The 22,222-nt window shown below is 33.6% G+C and overlaps 2 protein-coding genes across 4 annotated transcripts in view; one reads left to right on the top strand and one right to left on the bottom strand.

Moving 5' to 3' along the window:
• Positions 1–22,222, top strand: part of Rb1 (RB transcriptional corepressor 1) — a 161,080-nt gene that overhangs the window by 99,427 nt on the left and 39,431 nt on the right. The window lies entirely within an intron of this gene.
• Lpar6 (lysophosphatidic acid receptor 6) lies at positions 450–2,400 on the bottom strand. The gene has a single exon (XM_046454016.2). The coding sequence runs from the start codon at positions 1,668–1,670 to the stop codon at positions 636–638; it is 1,035 nt and encodes a 344-aa protein (XP_046309972.1). The 5' UTR covers positions 1,671–2,400; the 3' UTR covers positions 450–635.

Genomic DNA, 22,222 nt, shown 5'->3' with positions numbered 1-22,222 from the left:
AAAGGATATTGTATAGTTTGACAGCATCTTCTTTTAATGAATTACCTTCAAAGATAAAACCCTTAAATACCATCTATCAGTGTCACTGCTTAAGTGTCTTCAAATAGTGTTAGTATGTCCTTCTACTACAGAAGACTACATTTTTAACTATTTTTGAGAAATCCTATAATAAAAACTATTATTTTAAATTGCTCTTTTCTCATTTATAATTTAAGATACATGATTAGTAGTTTTAATTCAAAATGAAATAGAAATGAAATATTTAATAAATATTAAATACTTAAAACTTCTAGTATGAGTAAATCATTTAATATAAAAATCAGTATATAGATGGTCACCACATGACTTAAATCATAGTCACTTTTAGACTTTGAATAACTTTTTTAGAGATTTTTTTTTTAATGAAGAAGGAACAAGTTAAAGTGACTCAGAAAAAATAAAATGTAGTATACAAGAATAGAGTATATTTTAATGCTTAACACATTGAGTACAAATTTTCTTTAAAAACATTAAAATGTCCATGTGTTGTCTTTTGGAGGTCAGGAGAAATAGTTTTCCAAGAGAACACTTTTCACAGTTGAAGGAACTTGGAGGTTCTGTCCCAGTGAAGTTCCAGTGGTTTTAGTTCAGGCAGCTTATATTGTAGATTCATTGTCAAATATCTTACTTTTTAAGGTCTGTAGATTGTGTTGAATAAAATTCTCTGTGCCTTGAACTTCAGAGAATCTGTAGTCACTTCTCCTAACAGACCAGTTTTTCATTTTTATTGAATTCTGAATGGTGTCTGATGTAAAATAGTAAACTATAGGGTCAAAACAACAGTTGGAAACAGCAATGCAGAGAGTGATGGGATACATTGTCCTTACAGCTGCCACTACTGAGCAATTAACAAGTGTATGTGTTCTCATAAGAGAATATAAAATAAGATTGATATTATAAGGCACAAAACAGAAACAGAATATGACCAAATGAACGAAAATCATTTTTAAAACCTTAGTTTTGCTTATTTTGCTTCTACTTAATGTAACAGGTTTATTTAAAGTTCTTAGCACCATACTAGAACAAGTTACGTTCAAAATTAGAGGAATAAAAAATCCCACTATTTCGATGAAAATTACAATCCTTGAAAGATATGTTTTCCAAGTAGCTTCTGGAAAGTTTTCAAAGCAGGCTTCTGAGGTATTGTTGCCCCGAGAGTGGGTAGACTGAAAAAAAACTGCTGGTGCACTTCCTCCGATCACAGTTAACCACACAGCAATGCAAACAAACTTTGCATTTCGTTTGGTTCTTAGAGTCTTTGACTTAAATGGGTAGACAATTGCCAGAAATCGATCTACACTAATGCAGGTTAAGAACAGAATGCTTCCATACATGTTGGTATAAAACAACATCACAGAAATCTTACAAAGCAAATCTCCAAATGGCCAATTTCGTGTTGCAAAGTAGAAAATCCTGAAGGGTAAAGTAAAAACGAAAAGCAAGTCTGACATTGCCAAGTTAATCATGTACGTGGTAGTTTCATTTCGCACTTTGAGGGTGCAGATGAAAATGTATATGGCAACACAATTGGATATTAAGCCAAGCACAAACACCATGCTGAACATGCACCCATATAAAGTGTACTTAAAGGAGTCATCATAGGGGCATTGAGAGCTGTTAGCGCTTACCATTATAAAGGCACTTCAAACTTACAGTAAGAAATTGCGTAGGTCCCTGGTCCCTGGCTGTAGTCTCCTTTGATATTCAGATTGCTACCACTATAACATCCAATTTATTCGCAAATTATTTGGATCTTTGGGTGGTTTTATAAATATTTCCTTTTTCTCCAAAATATATGAAAGAAACATGAAACTTGTTGCTGTAAAGTTTCCAGTAGATTCTTCAACAGGAAAATATTTTTATTTTCTAGTCTCCAGAAAATCCATGAATCCAAGCTTTAGTTAACTGATGGGAAAATGCAGTCAGTGAAGCCAACCCACAGGATTGCAAATGAAAAGAAAAGCTGTGTTCTAAGATGGGTACACAGCTCTTTGTCTTATAAACTTGTATTTCAGTAGTCAAGATGAGTATTTCAGAATCAGAGTTCCTTTACAATCCACAATGTTTAAGCTTAAATGATTAATCTTATTTATCTTTTCAATGCAGAGTTTCAGAGACTTAAACATTCCCAATTAGTCCTTTTTTCTTGCTTGCTTCTTTTAAATGATGTTTTCCTTTCTGGTATTCCTGCAGTAGATTCTAGATGGCCACAAGCAGAAGAATCTTTTGAAAGTTCTGAAGTAAATTCCTAAGCAAGTTAGCTCTTGTTGAATTGAGTCCTTTTCCACGGTTGCCAGCTGTATTGTGAGATGGGCTTTCTCTGAAGTGAAAAAAGAAAGGCTTGCTCGATTTGTAATATGACATCACAGGAAGAAGAGGCTGGGTTTGGACAAAGAAAGGTTTCAGCCCAGTTTGTTTGCAGTTCCTTTAATCTGATAATGTTTCTGCTGGGAATATACCTAGGAGGCTTGCAAATGGTCACTGGTTAGTTAGTTGGACCAGCTGCCCATTAACTCTTTTATGTGGAAATGCCTTCTGGGGTTCTGGCAACCTCTGAAGAGTTGTTTTTGTTTTGTTTTGCTGGGGTGGTAATAACTGAGAGGGGGGAAAACAGTTCAAGCCTGTTTCTCTTATTCTGTTGCTTTTGTATTTAGGATATGATTTTTTTTTTTTTTTAGAAATAAATATTATATGAATGTGTCAAATTCAGATTTTTAGTAATGTCTTAACATGGCATTTTAAAGAACTGTTTAATGTCTGAAAGAGAGACCTTTAAACTTTTATATATAAAGGATTTAACTGAGAAACCAATGACAGTGCTTCCACTCTTGGCTTCTGTTTTTTTCTAATTACGTTTTAAGATTTATCTTAAGTGGTATGATTGTAAGTAGCTTTAATCCTGTGTCTCTTTAGGTTTTGATAAATAATTTGCTAACATTTCTCTTTCCTATGAAGCTGAATTAATATTTTAGAGTTATTTCAATTTTTAAATTACCCCTTTCACCAAAGAATAAATTTAAGAATGTTTATTTTTGTTAGAGGTATAGCTCAGTGGTAGAGCATATGTTTAGAACATGTGCTTAGCTAGCTTGTTAAGGCCTGGGTTCCTTACCCAGCCTTCCCCACCAAAAAAGTTTATCTTTGATTTTGGTGTATTAATCTTATTTTACCTATGATTTAAGCACAAATGAAGGTGCATTTTTTTAATCAAAGTTTTACCCCTAAATTGATTGAAATAACTTTTGGAGAATTAATTCTAATACTTGGCTAATAATAATTTTATGTTTGTTTTCCTGTAACTCTTCCCTGAGTCCCCATAATACTATATTAACTATATGTTGGAATGTATTTTACATCTTGTTTTCATTTAAACTTTCCCATAAATGGTTTTGCTATATAATTATATTTAGAATATACTCTTATTTATTTACTTTTTGTAGTACTAGGGATGAACCCAGGGTCTCATGCATGCTAGATAAGTGCTCTACCACCGAGGTACATTCCTAGCCCTATTTTTATTTTTAGACAAGGTCTTGCTAAGTTGCCTAGGCTGACCTAGAAGTTACCATCCTCTTGCCCCCGCCTCCTGAGTAGCAGTGATTATAGGCCACTGTACCCAGCTTGTATATTCATATCTTAAAACACACCAAATCAGAAGGACATATATGGTGGAGTTATAGTAATTGGTTGTAAATGTTATTTCCCAAAGGACTGAAGCTATCACAAACTAACACACATTTTTTTCTTGTTTTAAACTACTTTTTTTTTTTTTTTTTTGGTATCAAGGGTTGAATCCAGCAGTGTTCTAAATCTGCTAAACACATGCTCTATCACTGAGCTGTATCCCTACCCACTAATTTTTTCTGAAAAGTCTAGATCCAGTTGTGTTTTTTAATTTTGTTCAGTTTGGATCAAAACTCTTACTTTTAGGAATTTTAGAGAAATTTATCTTTCCTTCATAAATTACTTAGTTAACTTTAAAAAGGTTACAGTAACATGTTTTATACTGTTTTGCACCTTTTAAATTTGAACTGCTTTCATGCTCAGCAACTTTTGTTGATAAGTTGTAATCTATTTCTATTGTTTTTTACTAGGAAATTAATTTACAATCAAATTTACGAAAACATGAGTTATTTATAACCAATAGACTTAAAACATTGAGGGTCTGAATTTCTTTGTATTACTTTTGGTGTGGAAAAACGTGTATGTGTTTATATTAGAAGGCTGGTAGAAACTTTGAGTGGGCAGTAATGAAAAAAGAAGTAGTTAATAAACTTGTATTCTCATTGGAGAAAAATTTTCAGTTAATATTTTAGAAAAACAAAAAAAATCTTAGTAGGTGTTTTCAAATTTATAGTCTCCTTTTTAGTCATCTTTAAATAATGCAACGTATGCAGTTATATGCCCTGACCTTGTTTGCTTTTACTTTCATTTTGAGTATAGAACTTTATCAAAGAATATTCTAAAACTTGAATATTCTTCTACATATTGTTGTTATTCACTTGACTTGATGTTTATTTAAATATTCATTTGTAGTTTTTTCATTTCTGAGTATTGGTGCTTAAAAATGAATAGATCACTATTTGTGAATTAAGTGTTTCATTATTATCAATATATTAGTATATGTTTGTGTTTCTGATTCTCAGCTCAATTCTTGACCCTTAGTAGACACTTACATGTTTGCTGATGATTCATATCAGTAAACTTGAATTTTGTTGAAACTTGTTTTTACTGACGAAGAGCAGTAGCAAAGGGGCTGTTTCAACAGGATCAACATAATTGAAAGCTGGTTTTCTGATTTTTTTTTAATTAGTTTATTTGACTTCTAGCCTAAGGAACCAAAGTGAAATCTGATATCTTGAAAAATCCTTAGGTTAAGATTTTTTAAAATAATTACTTACAAAGAGAGTTCAACAAATCCAGGGCATTAAATATATTTAATATGTGCTTTTCTATTTGATAGGCAATCTGTTATTTTTACATTTCTAGAAGTCTGGGAATCAGTTCTTGTATGGATTTTTGGGGGAGAATGAAATAAGAAAATCAGAATCAGAAGTTGCAGTGGTGAAGACAAATTTTATTCAGGACTATTACAGTAATATATATGTACAGTTTATTTGAAATATAGTTTTCAAAGCAACCAATTTGAAATGTAGTAAATCTCAATATGTAACTAATCACTTTTTAAAATTTAATACCTTAAGAAGCTGGCTAAATAACCTAGCCTGTAAAGTAGTTCTGTTTTATCAGTGAAGTAGTGGTCTAAATCTTTTAGTTGTGTAATTAAAAAAAAAATCACAGTATTTTGAGAAAATTTTAACTATCAATTTAAGGATTTGGGTAACTACTGAGTTCTTCACTAAATTTTAGTGTAACTGTAGCTCTGATAAGACAGAGAATATGATTTTCCAATGTTGGATTCCAAGTTAGGTTCAAAACTATGTTGTGTGAAACTTTATTGAACACCAGTGTAAATAAAGCGTAAAGGGTTTCTCAACCATTCTTTTCTTTCTCTACCTATTTCTGAACTTGATAGTAATATCAGTTTTATCTTGCCCCCTTTTCATTCTCACTGCCATTTTTTTAAAGATAAACCCAGTCACTCTATCTATATGATTATTATAATGTGTTACCTAATCTTCCTATTTCTAGTCCTACTGTCTTCCACTTGCCCCCTGCTAGACTGTCACAGATCAACTCATGAATGAATAAACTAATTATGCATTTATTCTCTTCTTGCTTGCAAAGAGAACTTAAAAATTATAATTTTGAAAATGAATATACTGTCTCCAGGCATGGTGGCCCAATTATAATTTTTAAGTTCTTTTTGCAAGCACCAAATGTCAAATTCTGGGGAAACATTATTTATTAGTAGATTAATTATATGTGGTGATTTGGTTTAATACTGAAGTAAGTTTGACAGTCTTGGTGCATAGGATCTGCACCTGGGAACCTTGAAATCTCTGAAACCCTTTTGTATAGGCTGACCCCCACCTCTGCCCTAGTTGGGGACTGGTTTCATAACCTTTCTGAAATTCTCAAGCACTGTGACTAAAAACAGATAAGAAAATCAGATCTGAAGAAATGTAGTCTCAACAAGTCCTGCAGGCTATTCCTCTGAAGTATCTGGAAATATCTGTGAAATATTTTGAAAGTTTTTCTCTATAAAGGGACGAACTAGAAAGACTCTAGATTGTAAAATACATACATATGTATATTATATGTAAAAACATACATATATAATACATATATATATATATATATATATATATATATATATATATATAAAAAAATAGAAAAGTGTGAGAGTGTTGTACAAAGAGTATTAAGAGTATTAGAGAGAGAATCAGAAAAGCTGGATAGTCCATCATTTGACCTTTCTAGGAGTCTGCTTTCTTGACTGTAACAAGAAGGGAGTTGAACTGTACAAAGGTCCCTTCCTGCTTCCATATCTGATTCTGATTCTTTGAATACTTTGAATGTTTAAGCGGCCACATTGGGTTTTTTCACTTTAAGGTAAAACAAATGAATAATTTTTTATTCTTAGTGTTTAAGGATTTCCTGATTTTGAAACCAGGCTGTACAAGGAAATGTATATGAAGTATTTTTTGTTTCAGCCTAGAGTCTAATGAGAAGATTTTCTATTTTGCATTACTATAAAGATTAAATGAGCTGGAGTTGTGGCTCAGTGGTAGAGCGCTTGCCTAGCACGTGCCAGGCCCTGGGTTCAATCCTCAGCACCACATGAAAATAAATAATAAAATAAAGGTGTTGACAACTACAACTAAAAAATAAATATTAAAAAAAAAGATTAAATGAAAAAACCCTTTCCTGTTTATCCTATATATTTCTATAGTTTTCTTTCTTAAAAGATCTCTCCTTTTAAGTAATCTTCCATCCATATTCTTTTACTGTGAGATTTTTGGAAATACTGTGGAATTGATCACAACCTTAAATTATTATCTCATTAAAAGTTTTGAAAGCTATTATTGGAGTTGTATCCAAAATAACATAAAGAATAGGGGATGTTCCAAAAAATAAAATGGATGAGAGAGTATGTGAAACTTAAGCTAAAATAAATGTGTTCCTGTTCAAAAGAACGTGTTGAACAGTAGTATTTTAAATGTTAGAGAGGACTGGAAATGTAACACAGTGGTAGAGTACTTGCTTATTATGTATAAGGCCCAGAGTTTAATTCCCACCACTACACACACACAACTTAAATGTAAGAAAAAATTCTTCTATGTTTACTAGTTTTGAATGAAGCAAATGTTTGCCATGGTGAGATGTGAATCTTTTGAGTTCTTTTCTAATTTACACTTATGAAAAAAGCAGTTTTCTCATTTGGATTCTTTTGAAGCCAATTTATTTACAATATATTTTTTATTTAGGTTTAGAAACAAAACATTTTCAATTTGATAAATGGACATTTTTAGTTTAGGTAGACAAAATATGAATATATTTATTTTCTATGAAAAGATCTTTTAGACCAACTGGAAAATTTATTACATTTTTGACAAATTTAGTATTACTGTAAGTCTGTTGATGTCTTTTGGAAGTGACTTAATTGCCTGTTATTATTGTAGGTAATACTTTATGTTACTTTTTACTGGAGCATTAGTCATCTACGCAAGTTCAAAGGACTAAACCTGTTTGTAGAGTTGGGTGGGAGTAAAAGACGAAAGATTTAAAGGATTATTAATGATGATTAATGAGCAAAGTAAAAGTGGTTGGAAATGATGGCTAAAGCAGATACAAGCAAAGAAGGTAAAGGAAGTTAAGAGGATCAGGAACATTGTTGTGGTGTAAGATTTAAAACTTGAGTAAGCACATTTATCTCTACTACACTTTAATTGTTACTTCTTCCTTATTTATTATTTATTTTCCTATCTCTGCTTGTTCCTTTTCCCTCAGCACCACCTCTTAAAATCCTATCATATTGTTCTGTCGAGTTTTCTGAGTCCTTTTTGTACTTCTGTACTCTGCTTTGTCTTGCTTTTAAGACATTCATGCAATCCACTTCAGATTTAAAAACAAAGAAATAATTGCAGGACAAAACATATCAGTAAATTTTTGCACAGAATAGAGATGAAAGTTGGGTTGGAGTTGTGGCTCAGTGGTAGAGCCCTTGCCTAGCATGTGTGAGGCACCTAAGTTCGATTCTCAGCACCACATATAAATAAATAAAGGTCCATCAACAAATAGTGTGTGTGTGTGTGTGTGTTTATAAAGAGAGAACTAATTTTTATATATATAAATAAAAATACGAGAGATAGATATGAAACTCTACCAGTACAGTAAAGGGCATTCAGAGCTTTATAGTTGAATGAAAATTTCAAATTTTAGGTCTTATAAGCTAGAGCCAATTCTGGTAACAATTTCTTAGTGCAGTCCCATTAAGTATAGCCATGTTGCCTTACTCAGCCAAAATTATTTGAGTGATTATTTCTCTCCGTTCTCTCAAGAAAATGGCATAATCTATAACTATTCTGAATTCCTAGAGTTGAGAATGACGAGATGGGTTTCAGTTTCCAAAAACTACTTTAGAAACAGCAAAACATATAGTGAAAAGAACCAAAATAAATAGATCTTAAATGACCTGGATTCTAATTCTAGCTATTAAAAGTTAATGTGACTTTAAGCAAATAATTAACTATTATATATTTGTAAAAAAGAGAGTATTGAATTAGATCTCTGGAATTCTTTTTAGTTCTTAGATTTCTCGATAATTTAATCTTCACACAAATTTTGAATGACAGAACAAATGATGAAGAAACAAATTTAAGAGTTGTGACTTGTCTAGGATTACAGTGAGTGAAATGATGGTGAATAATGAAGCCAGAACTAGAAACTCTTAAGTACCCAACCCAGTTCCTTATGTATGTTTGTCAGATGAAGAAATACAACTCTGTAAGTACATGCCTAAAGGGAGAATAGGAAGTACTCTGAACTTGAAATTTAAAGTCTTTGATTTCTAAATTTGGGCTTTACATTTGGTAGTTTATGCTGAACTATACAATAAATACAACATGCCTTTCTGACCTTACAGTGGTTTTCAGAACAAAATTAAGTGAAAATACATCTCGATTTTAAATCTCTAAAAAATACTATTGTAGATGAAATAGGCTATAATATCTTAGTGATGCAGAGGTAAAGAGGATTGTAGGAAGACAATAGATTTGTTTTCTTGACAAGTAGAGTTCCTGTGCTTTTTATATTCAAGATGGAGAAGTGGCCATTTCACACATTTTGACACTGAAAATGCACAGCAGACTTGAATCTCAGACACAGACACAGTCTTTCTGAGTTTTTTTAGTAGTTAACACATTAGACTTAGTACTCTCCAATGTTGGAGGAAGCATTGGATTCTAAATTTTAGAACAAAAGTAGCTTTGCGCCCATTACAATGCATTATTTATTTTCTTTAAGTCATTCTGCTCTTCTTCCAATCACTCAAGTACAATTGGGGAAATCGAACAGGTGAGAAACATATTCCTAAGGTTTTTAAACATAGTTGATTATTGCCAGAGCTGGAACTAGAATTCTAGTTTCTTTACATTATTCAGGTTTTCCTACTATATACAGGTAACTTCCAACTTTTTTTTTTCCCTGACACAAAAATCAGAAATTTGGTTCATAGCTTAGGTGAATACTAACAAATAGGAGATTTTAAAAATATATGTAAGTTTTATAAATGTTTTTGAAACATTAAATTTTAATATTATGGCCACAATTTAATCTCAGGAATTTCCATTTATCTGTAGATTAAAATAATATGACAACCATTCTCATTTTTAGCTTCTTCTTCATTTATTTAGAAATTGTTTGCATTTGTACATAGTATTGTACCAAATTTTATACAGAGGATAAAATATATCTGTTTTTTAAAAATCATTAGAACATGGTTTTCCTATGAACAGTAAAGTTAACATCTTCTTATTTTTATATACGTATTTATTTTTATGGTACTGGGGATTGAACTCAGGGTCTCAAACATGCTAGGCAGGCACTCTACCACTGAGCTTCCCAGCCCTTTTTACTTTTTATTTTGAGACAGAATCATCTACTAAGTTGCCTAGGCTGGTCTAGAACTTCTGATTCTCCTGCTTCATCCTCCCAGGTAGCTGGGGTTACAGGCATGTGTACAGCTAAATTTAACTTCTTGCAGCATAGTTTATTATCAGAAATTCAGGTATTCTTCAGTTTATTTCAATAAGCATTTATTGACTTAAAAAAAAACTTTACTGAGGGTTGGAGGTAGAGTAGGATGGCTCTGTCAGAATGCTTCGGAAAGATGAATACTGGTGTCTAGAAAGCTATTCTCTGAAATACTAAATTTTTTTGCTCCCAGTATTGAAATTATATACATATAAAAAGTCCAGGCATGTTTGCTTCTAGATTTATATTACTAGTTATACATATTAGTGTAATGTTATGACACATAAGGGCAAAAAAACCCCACAAAACAGTTGTTTTTAATTAAAACCAAGTTCAGTCAGGCATTTAGTACATACCTATAATCTCAACTACTTGAGAGGCTGAGGCAGGAGGATCACAAGTTCAAGGCCAGTCTGGGCAACTTAGTGGGACATTGTCTTAAAAAATAAAAAGAGGGGCTGGGGATGTGGCTCAAGTGGTAGCGTGCTTGCCTAGCATGCATGAGGCACAGGGTTCGATTCTCAGCACCACATAGAAACAAAATAAAGATATTGTGTTCACCTAAAACTAAAAAATAAATATTTAAAAAATAAATAAGTAAAAAGAGCTGGGAAATGTAGCCCAGTATCAGTATGCAAAAATAAATAAACAGAAAATAAATAAATAAAACCAAGGTTCAATGCTTTGAAATGACTCAGAGGCGAGTTTCTAAAAATTTTGTCATTGCATTTGTTGTGTGTGTAAGTCTGTAAAAGATGTGAGGGGATAGCATAAACTAGAAAAATTGATTCTCTGGTTCCCAGATTTCTTTGCCGCAATTGTCTTTATTTCCTCACCCCACACATGTTGAAAATCCTAAATATGCATTATTGGTGTGATTTACAGAAGAACAAAAACTTGGAACTCTACTCAAAAAAAAGAAAAGAAAAAAAAAATAACAACTTGACCCTACATATAAAGAATTTTAACAAGTACATTTTACATGTTTAAATTCAAACAAAATGTTTTGAGGAATTATGTGTATCATTTAAAAATTACTTCCTGTTCAGCTTTTTCAGTGCACTTGTACTAATCAGACAAGATACTTTCTATATCAACAGCAGACAGCTGGAAAATGTAGCACGCACACACACACACACACACAAAGACTCAATTTAGAGCAATAATTAAGTAAAATACTTTAGAAATAAACTTAATAGACAAAGTGCAGGGTCTAGATGAAAACAAAGCAAGACTACAAACCTCAAAGGCCATTAAAGAGCACTCAAGTAGGTAACAGGTAGTTTTCCTGGAACAAATCTATAAATATAAGGCTAATCCAGTAAAAATTCCAAAACATTTTTATTGAATGCCCTTTTAATTTTGTTTGCCTACAGAAATGTATAAGTACATAGGTTATATAACTTAGCAGTTTCATTTCTAAGAAAAATTCTTCCCCTCCTAATTTGCATTCTTATCAATAGTAACTGTTTCCCCATACCATCACATAAACCAGACAATTATCAGACTTTTAATAGGTCATAGGTAGTATCTTATTTGATTTGCATTTTTAAATTTATAGTGTGAACCCAGGAATGAACCCTAAAGAAGTAGATTCTAACTTATTCTAAAATAAACTCTACCTATATCAATACTTTCAATAAAAATTACTCCATTTTAAAGAGTGACTCCAGCCTGATAGAGTGGTCCATATGTAATTGTAGCTATTTGGAAGACTGAAATAGAAAAATTTTAAGTTTGAGCATGAGCAATTTTGTGAGACCCTGTCTCAAAGAAAAATTTTTAAAACAGGGCTGGGGATATACTTTATTGGTAGAGATCATAAAGCTCTAGGTTCAATTCCCATTCCTGGTTTAAAAAAAAAAAGTGACTCCTTTTAAAGTCTAGTGTTTGATGACCTGCACCTGTAATCCTTGCTACTCAGAAATCTAAGTCAGGAGGATCACAAGTTCCAGGGCAATTTAGCAAGATTCTGCCTCAAAATCAAAAGTAAAATGGACTAAGGATGTCCTTAAATTGTAGAATGGCCCTAGGTTCAATACCCACTAACACACACATACATACAAACAAAAGACAGAAGCACATTTGAAAAATAACAGTAGGGCTGAGGATGTAGCTCACTGGTATAGCACTTGCTCAGTGTGGGCAAGGCCCTGGATTCAAGTTCCAGCACTTCAAGAAAGAATACTAAAATAACAGAGTACTAAAAGCTTCCTCAGACATAATGTCTAAAGATTCAAGGAAAAGATATAGGTTTTCAACAATGAATCTGCTGAGAAAGAAATCAGGAAAACAATTCCATTCACAATAGCTAAAACAAAACAAAACAAAAAAGACTAGGAATAAATCTAACCCAGGAGGCAAAAGACCTCTACAGTAAACACTATACATTATTAAATAAAGAAATTGAAGAAGACCTCAGAAAGTGGAAAGACTTCCCATGATCATGGATAGGCAGGATTAATATTTTTTAAATGGACATACTACCCAAATCAATATACAGATTTAATGCAATTCCAACCAAAATACCAATTACATTCTTCACAACTAGAAAAAAACAATCCTAAAATTCATTTAGAAGAATAAGAGAACCACAATAGCCAAAGCAATTCTAAGCCCAAAAAGTAATGTTGGAAGCATTACAATGCCTGACTTAACCTTACAGAAAACAAAAACTGCATGGTACTTGCATGAAAACAGACACATAGACCAATGGTATAGAACAGAAGACAAACAGACAAATCCACATATCTGTAGTTATCTGATCTTTGATGAAGCTGCCAAGAACATATATTGGAGAAAGAGAGCCTTTTAACAAATGCTGCTGGTATAAATGATTATCTGTATGTAGAAGAATAAAGCTAGTTCTTTATCTTTCACCCTGAACAAAAATCAACTCAAACTGGATCAAAGACCTAGGAATTAGACCGGAAACTATGCATCTCCTAGAAGAAAACAGGGTCAACATTCCAGCATACAGGCATAGGCAAGAACTTTCTCAATAGGACACCTAAATTACATAGTTATATTGTGTGTATGTATGAATATGTAACAACAAATCCCATCATTATGCACCAATAATAGTTTTTTTTTGTTTTTTTAAACAACAGTATTATAGAAAATAATGACAGATATTATTAATAAGTGGGATGGCATCAAATTAAAAAGCTTCTACACAGCAAAGGAAACAAATAGGAATGTGAAGAAAGAACTGACCGAGTAGGAGAAAAATCTGTGCTAACTACTCTTCTGACAGAGGATTGATATCTAGAATATATAAAGAGCTCAAAAAAAACTTTGTACCAACAAGCCAAATAACCCAATGAATAAATGGACAAATGAATTAAACATACTTCTCAAAAGAAGAAATACAAATAGTCAACAAATATACAAAAAAAGTTCAACATCATTAGCAGTTAGGGAAATGCAAATCAAAACACTGAGATTTCATCTCACATCAGTCAGAATGACAGTTATCAAGAATATAAACAATAATAAATGCTAGAGAGGATATGGAGAAAAAAGAACACATTTACACTGTTGGTGGGATTATAAATTAGTACAACCAGTATGAAAATCAGTATGGAGGTTCCTCAAAAGACTAGGTATGGTGGAACTACCATATGACCTAACTCTGCCACTCCTTAGTATTTACCCTAAAGAATGAAAGTCATCATACTATAGTGAAACATGCGTACCCATGTTTAAAGCAGCATAATTTACAGTAGCCAAACTATGAAAATAGCCTAGACGTCCATCAACAGATGAATGGATAAAGAAAATGTGGTATATATACACAATGGAGTTTTATTCAACCATGTAAAAATGAAATTATGACATTTGCAGGAAAATGAATGGAACTTGAGACCATTATGTTAAGCAAAATAAGTTAAACTCTGAAGTCAAGGGTCATTTGTTTTCTCTTATTTGTGGAAGTTAAGAAAGAGGAAAAGAAAGTTGTGGGGGTGGGGATCTCATGAAAATCAAAAGGAGATCAGTAGAAGAAAGGGACCAGTGGGAGGGAGGAGGGAAGGGCTGGGAATTGATACCAGCCAAATGACATAGTTATATTGTGTGTATGTAGGAATATGTAACAACAAATCCCACCATTATGCACCAGTAAAAATGTGGGGGGGAAAAGAAGATATAGGTTTGACTGTTTTTTGTTTTTTGTTTTTTTTTTAAACAACAGTATTATAAAGTGGGAAAAAGATATCGGTCTTTTGTACTGTCATTTATCTAATATTTAAATGGCACATTTTATATTAAGAAATCTGTTAGAACAAACTAACAAAAGTTAACAATCCATTCCCAAATGGAAAATATCTAAAGAAATTTATCATTTTTGTCTTTAAAAGTAATTTTCAGCCATGCATGGTAGTGCACACCTGCAATCCCAGCGGCTCTAGAGGCTGAGACTGGAGGATCACAATTTCAAAGCTAGACTCAGCAACACTGAGGTGCTAAGGAGATCAGTGAGACCCTGTGTCTATATAAAAATGCAAAATAAGGTTGGGGATGTGGCTCAGTGGTTGAGTGCCTCTGAATCCTGGTACCAAAAAAAAAAAAAAAAGTAGTTTTTAGAACCCTAATTTAGCCCTTTTTTTTTTAAAGCACAACCTTTTGTTGATATTATTGTCTTAATTAAACATCAGTAGGCCTTTTTGACCTGACCAAAAAAAAAGGTTGCTGGATTGTTGTCCTGGTCATATACTTAGGAATATAGATAGGATAGTCATATTAAAAATCTTTCATGTTGGGTCTGGGGTCGTAGCTCAGTGGTAGAGTGCTCGCCTACCATGTGCGAGGCCCTGGGTTCGTCCTCAGCACCACATAAAAATAAATAAATAAAGATATTGTGTCCAACTACACTAAAAAATAAATATTAAAAAACAATCTTTCATGTTGTGAGGGGTTGTACCAAGTGGTCAGGCCCCTGGGTTTGATTCCCAGCACTGCACAAAACACACTTTTCCTGCTTATGTTATCTTCATCTCTGTTTCCAATGATGTTTATTTGTTTATTCAATAGTGTATATTGATTGAGTGCCAACTGCATGCCAGATTCTTTTTTAGATGCCAGGAATATAGCAGTGAATAAAAAAAAATCCCAGAGTTTATATTTTACATGGGAAAGACAAGCAGTCAGTAAATAAGCAGTTATACAATTGGTCATGTGGTGATAAGTTCTCTGAAGAAAAATACACTTAGGAAAAAGGAGGGTGTTTTTTTATTCTTCTGTATAGAAGATCAGAGAAAACCTTATTGCTAGGATGGTGGCACATGCCTGTAATCCCAGTGGCTCTGGAGGCTCAGGAGGCTCAGGCAGGAGGATTGCAAGTTCAAAGCCAGCCTCAGCAACATAGTGAGGCCCTTAAGCAACTTAGTGAGACCCTGTCTCAAAATAAAATATAAAAAGGCTGTCGCTTAGTGGTTAAAGAGTTCCTCTGGATTCAATCCCTGGTACAATAAAAAGACTGAGGAGGACAATGATCTTGCTTATAAGGGAGTATTTGAATGGATACTTGAAAGAAGTGAAGGAGTGAATCATGTGACTGTCTCAGGAAATTAGCCTTTAACTGATGAACTTCTTTAAAAGGCCTTCCCCATTCTGTTTCCAGCCTCACTGCCCATAAATTCACTCAGCAGATTTGTGTCCTCAGAATTTTCATGGCAATTGGAAAACTTTAAATAGCATTTATAATTGATAAAATTCTGTGCATCTACTTCTGATTTTTGTTTTGCATGACACTTCATAAAGTAGGAACACTTACTTTGTTTTGTTTTGGGCTTCTTGATAGTATTATTCAAACCTAAATACAGCCAGTAGCTGTCATTTTTTAAAGGGAGCCTCAAGTCAATGGCTTCATTTCAAGTCAGATCCTACCCTGACTTCTGTTCTTCCTGTTCTGTGACTTGGCTTTTGTCTTTTACCCTTTGATGTTTTGGATAGTACCCTGTTATCTCAAGAGTTTGAACTTTCTTCTTATGAATTCAATTTCCCTAATATCAGAGACAGCCTATATCTATTGTCTTCTGTCCTACCTATGCTTGGGTGAACATTCAGGGTCTTAAATGTATTAATATTTAGCTATCATAGCTTTTCTCTATGATAACATGGTATTCTAATTTTGGATCAGCCTTCAGATTCTGTGTCTGTCCTTAAAAGACACAACCTTTAGCCTTAACTCTCATTTTCTGACACATGATCTTTACCCAATCCTAATGGTCTTCCTGGAACTGTGACTCCACCTTTCTTTGACCTACTCCAGTACTTTCTAAGCATGTATGACATCATCCCATGCGATTTTTAAAAATTTTCCTCAGGGAGAAATTTTTAACTTTTTTTTTTTGCTTGCTTGCTACTGGAATTTGAACCCAGAGGTACTTTACCATAAGCTATATGCTCAGCCCTTTTTATGTTTTATTTTGAGACAAGGTCTTGCTGAGTTGCTTAGGGCCTTGCTCAGTTGCTGAAGCTGGCCTCAAATTTGCCATCCTTCTGCCTCAGCCTCCCAAGTTGCTGAAATTACAGCTGTGTGTCACTGTGCCCAGTGGGAAAAAATTTTAGAATGATAATCTAGGAAAGATGTCACTGTTAAGACTCTTAAAAATCAATAAGAGAAACAATAAAATAAGAAAGAAAAAAGACTAATCTTATAAATCAGTTATTATTTTCCATTTTTAGTTTCAGTCTTTGCTATTGTGCTTTGTATTATCAGAGAATAATACTTTAAAGATTTGGAAGGGAATGCTGCCTTTTCTTTTTATGTGCTCTAAAAAGAACAGTTCCTACTGTGTCTTTTTAAACCATGCCTTACCATAAATTTCTCAAAGTGATTTTAGCCAATTTCTATTCTAAAGAATATGAGAATTTAATGAATAAGTTTCTGACATGAACATACATATAAGCTACGAAAGCCTCAGTACCCTATGGCATATGTGGCATGAACCTGTTTGGGATGCATTCACTTCTTAAAGACCAATCTTTTTTTTGAAAAAGTGTTAAATGCTTTTCTGTTTAAAAAAGGATACTTAGGTGACTAAGGTGATGAGTTCATGGTAATGTTTGAACATGTTATATTTGGGGTGTTTGCAACATATTCATGTGGCCGTGTTTAATATCCAATTAGAAATGTGGACCTGGAACTTGAAAAAAGTAGTTTTAGTCAGAAATATAGATTTACTCTGGGTGTGGTGGCATATGCCTACAAGCCCATTGACTTATAAGGGTGAGACAAGAGGATCACAAGTTCAAAGCCCGCCTCAGCAACTTAGTGAGATCCTCAAACAATTTAGCAAGACCCTACCTCAAAATAAAAAGGGCTGGGGATATAGCTTGGTGGTAGAATATCCTAGAGTTCAATCCCAATTATCATGCCCCCCCAAAAAAAATAAAGAAAAAGAAATGTAGATTTAGAAGTAATATAGCTATGGTTCAAACCATGATAATGGCTCAGCTGGTATATACATTGGCAAGAGGATATGGAGGAATATCAGTATTAAAGGACCAGTGAAGTAAAATAGAAAAGAACTATCAAAAAGTTCAAGGCCTTACAGAAATTTTTCTATTTTGTGTTCTAGTTTCCTTTTGCAAGGCAAAACAATCTTAGAATTTGGCTTAGAATAGTGCACAAACATTTCCTGTAATGTAGGTCCAATAATACTCCTTAAAATATTCAGAAAACAATAGCAATTCCTGCTTTCCCACTTCCCCTATTGTTAAGTTTTCTGCTAGCCCTGGAGACCTTGTACTTACTTGGATAATCAGCATCTCTTTTAGGAGCATGTGACTTGATAGCCTCTCTAGAGAGGTTTAAGCTTGCTTTAGAAATGCATGCTAATTATGAAAGGTCATTTAGAATACACTTACAGTTTCTACTTTTTCTGTCAATATTATCTATTCAGTAGGATTTACACTAATCTTACTGACAGTGAGAGTCTGGTTTTCTTCACAAGATTAAGTAGCAAAACAGAGTGAAGTGTTGTACAGAGAACAGCTACAATTATGCTGACAGTTAATTTGAGTAGATAAGTAATGACATGAGGCAGCTTGCCTGAGTCTAGGAAAAAAGTGCTGCCTGTCTTGGATGGAAACAGTGCTATAGAAATTCATACATTTTACTTCCAAAAATTAAGTATTCCATTAAGTCTTTTATTTATAGTTCTTTTTTAAATTGATTGCTGTGTTATCTATTAGCAACTTAAAATGATGTTTATTAGCTGACACAGTTTCTAAAGGTCAGTTGTCTAGGGGCCACCTTACTATTAGTTTTGGCTCAGGTTTTCTCATTAGAGATCCCTAAGTTGTCAACCAACTGCAGTCCCTAATGCGGTTGGCAGTTCTCAGTTCTTTACCCACTGATGTTCAGAGGCTTAATTTCTTTGCCATGTGGGCCTCTTTATAGGGTTGCTTATTTCATGGCAGCTGCTCCTCTTCCCCCAGAGCAAGAGATCCTAGAGAAAAAGAGTGCCTAGAATTGAAACTATAGATTTTTTTACAAGCTAATATACAAAATGACATGCCATCATTTTTGTCATATGCCTTAGAGATTAACCCTGGTACAGTTTGGGAGTGGGCTATACCGGGTGTAAATAATCAGGGTCAGGAATCATTGAGGACACCCTGGAAGCTGGTTGCCACCATTTTCATTCAGAATCACTTAGAAAGCATGATATGTCAATTTTCTTATTGGTGCTTTGTTGTATTTAATTAAGTCACAATATGGCTATGTTATATGTTAACATTCTAGAGATATTTACTAGGAGTGTTTATGTTAGGCACTAGGATTTTATTTTAAGGAGTTTCTAAAAGTCCTATTTTGGACCCTGTTAGTCACTGCTTTAAGAATCCTTCAACGAGTTTATCTCTTGCTGATTCCTTGACAGCAGTCCATATTTTAGCTTTATGGAATGAATAATTTCTCTCTTAAGGCCTTAGTTGCCAGGTGCCAGTCTAAGCACTTTATACTGATTATCTCACTTAATTGTCAGAACATCCCTGGTATGGTTTTGATGTGGTTTGGCCCCAAGGATTCATGTGTTGGAATCTTCATTCTTAATGTGGTAATGTTAAGAGGTAGTAGAGCCTATTGAGAGGTCATTGGGGGGGTCAGCCTTGGAAGGAATTGATATAGTTCTCATGGAACTTTGAGTTTAGTTCTCATTAGATGGTTATTATATAAAGAACAATCCTGAACCCTTCTAGTGTTCTGGCTTCCTGTCTTGCTATGTGATCCCTTCTTTTCTCATGTGATACCATCTGCCATGAGGTAATGTAGCCAGGCAGGCCCTCACCAGAGTCAGAACAATGGTGTATGTACTTTTAGACTCCAAAAATGTGAACTAAACAGGCTTCTTTTTTTTATAAGTTATCCAGCCTTAGGTATTTCATTCTAGCAATGAAAAATGAACTAATGCAAGCTCTGAGGAAATATTATTTTTCTTATTTTATAAACGAGCTACATGAAGCTACTCTAGGGCTACAATTGTCCTTCTCTTTCTCTGAGTCCTTAATTCTCCTCTTTTTAACTTTTATTCCTCCTTTAGGATTCATCTCAGATATAATTTTTTTTAAGTTTTCCTGAATGCATCCTATTTAAATTAGGTGTTCTCCCTTGATTTCTGTTGTGCCCTCTGCTTGTTTTTATTATGGTACTTACTACTTTCTATTGCTATTTTGTATTTACCTGTCTGTTTTATTCATTAGCTATAAACTATAGCATAAGAATTAAAAAACAAGGTCTCTGGAGGCAAATATGTTGGGGCTAAATTCTGGATTCAGTGCTTACTATGACTGGACAATTTACACTTCACTTACTTTTCTTCTCTTATAAAATCATTAAAAGAAATAGTACCTTTTCCTAGAGTTTGTTATGGAAATGAAATAATGTAAGTAATGCATTTGGTGCTATACCTAGCACTTAATGTTATCTGTAAACTCTTCAAGGCAGAACTATTGATTGCTTATTTTGTGCATGTACTGTCCCTGTTTTAGACTGCTTTTTGTCACTGTGGCAAAATACCTGAGAAAATTAACTTAAAAGGAGGAAAGATTTATTTTGGCTCAGTTTCAGAGATTTCGGTCCATGGTCATTTGACTCCATTGTTTTTTTAATTTTTAAGAGAGAGAATTTTTTAATATTTATTTTTCAGTTATCGGTGGACACAACATCTTTATTCTATTTGTATGTGGTGCTGAGGATTGAACCCAGCGCCCCACGCATGCCAGGCAAGTGTGCTACCACTTGAGCCACAACCCCAGCTCTGGTTCCATTGTTTTTGGACCTATGGTGAGGTAGACATTGTGGGAAGCATGTTGTGGAATGAAGCTGCTTACCTCATGGCAGCCAGGAAGCAAAGAAAGAAGAGAAAGGGCCGGGGTCACAATATCTTCTTCAAGGGAATTCCCTTAATAGCCTATTTCCTTCCACTAGGTCCCACCTCCTAAAGGTTCTACCACCTCCCGCTATTGCCTCAGGCTAGTAACCAAGCCTTTAACACATGAACCTTTGGTGTACATTCCAGATCCAAACTCTAATAGTGCTAAACCTTTTGTGTGTGTGTTATTTAATTTTCACAACAACCCAACAACCCTACTGGTAGATACTATCATTAACATGGTATTCCTCTTAGCATCTCTACATGAATGGGTGAGTGAATGAATGATAGATGGAATTGTGAGGGTGGAGCCAATTGTAGAGGTAGACAACGTCATGGAAACATGATGGAAAACATGATAGTAGGCAAAGAAAGTATGAAAGAAAAAAAGGAACATGTCTTACCTCCTAGTATAGTAGCTAACAGCACAAGATCTAGGAACAGGTAGACTTGGGTTTGAATCCTATTTGCTAGCTATATAACATAGGCATATTTCTTAATCTATATGCCTCTGATTCTTTATTTGTAAAATGCAAATAATAATAGTATATTTTATAAATGTATGAGGATTAAATGAGATAACATATGTAAAATATTTAGCATAAAACATGGTATGTAGTACCTGCTCAATAGGAATTAAGTAATACTCTGATTAAACTGAGAAAATCATGACAAGAATTTTGGAAGTGAGGGAAATAAAATAGGATTGTAATGTAATGTGTTAATTACGCATGTTAGAAAGATCATGGTTTTTCTTCCTTACGGGAGAGTACCCTCACTGATTGACACAAAATTTGTGTCTATGGGTTACAGGCAAAGTTAAAAATTAATTCTCATAAACTAAAGTTAATAAGATAGTTCTTATATTCTGCCTTCGTACCCTATCATTACTTGAGCCAAAATGCTGGGAAATGGAGAACGAGAAGTGCTCTGCCAGCAATTAACTGTTATGATTAGGGACTATCTGTGTTTCACAATACAAACTGTACTTTTACATTTGACAGACCTCAAATTTGCCTGGGTTATTAATATTCTCGAAAGCAGAATTTGAGGAAGGCTTGTGAGAAGGTCATTTGAAATGTATGAATTCAAGAAGCAAAGCTGTTACAACAATATTGCTGTATAGGAAAAGCTAGTGAGTCTCTTTTCAGAAATTTATATCAGAGTAAGAAAAATACAATTAATAGTTCTTAAGCACGTGAGAAATATATACATACACATTTGTGTGTATACACACACATCATCATCATCTTTATATGAGAGAAGTGGTAGAGACAGGTTTAAAGAAAGATAGAAGGTACAATTACTAAAGAACTTTTCTAAAATGTAGGTGTCTTTCCTTCCTGAATATATAAATATCTTGTGGGGTAAATGGATACCTGGCATGTGTGTTTAATAAAGCTTTCTTAGAAACGCTGATATATACTGCCCTCCAAATAAATTACAGGCCATGTCAGAAAGTAGGAGTTTACGTTACAAAATATACTTGAAAACTAAAGCCAGATGTTCTAGAAAATGTTGGTTATTTTTCTTGGAGCCCTGGGATAGAAGTGGTTAGGATTTGAGAGGCAGTCTAAGCTGTGTTTTACTGGGCAAAGAAAAGGGAAGCTAGAGATAAGGAAGACATTTTTTTGTTGATGGTCTTT

This window comes from Marmota monax, unplaced genomic scaffold (assembly GCF_021218885.2).
Source record: "Marmota monax isolate L192 unplaced genomic scaffold, Marmota_monax_Labrador192_F-V1.1 WCK01_AAM20220418_F8-fsc00011, whole genome shotgun sequence".
NCBI lineage: Eukaryota > Metazoa > Chordata > Mammalia > Rodentia > Sciuridae > Marmota > Marmota monax.
This window is presented reverse-complemented; position numbering and strand designations above follow the sequence as displayed.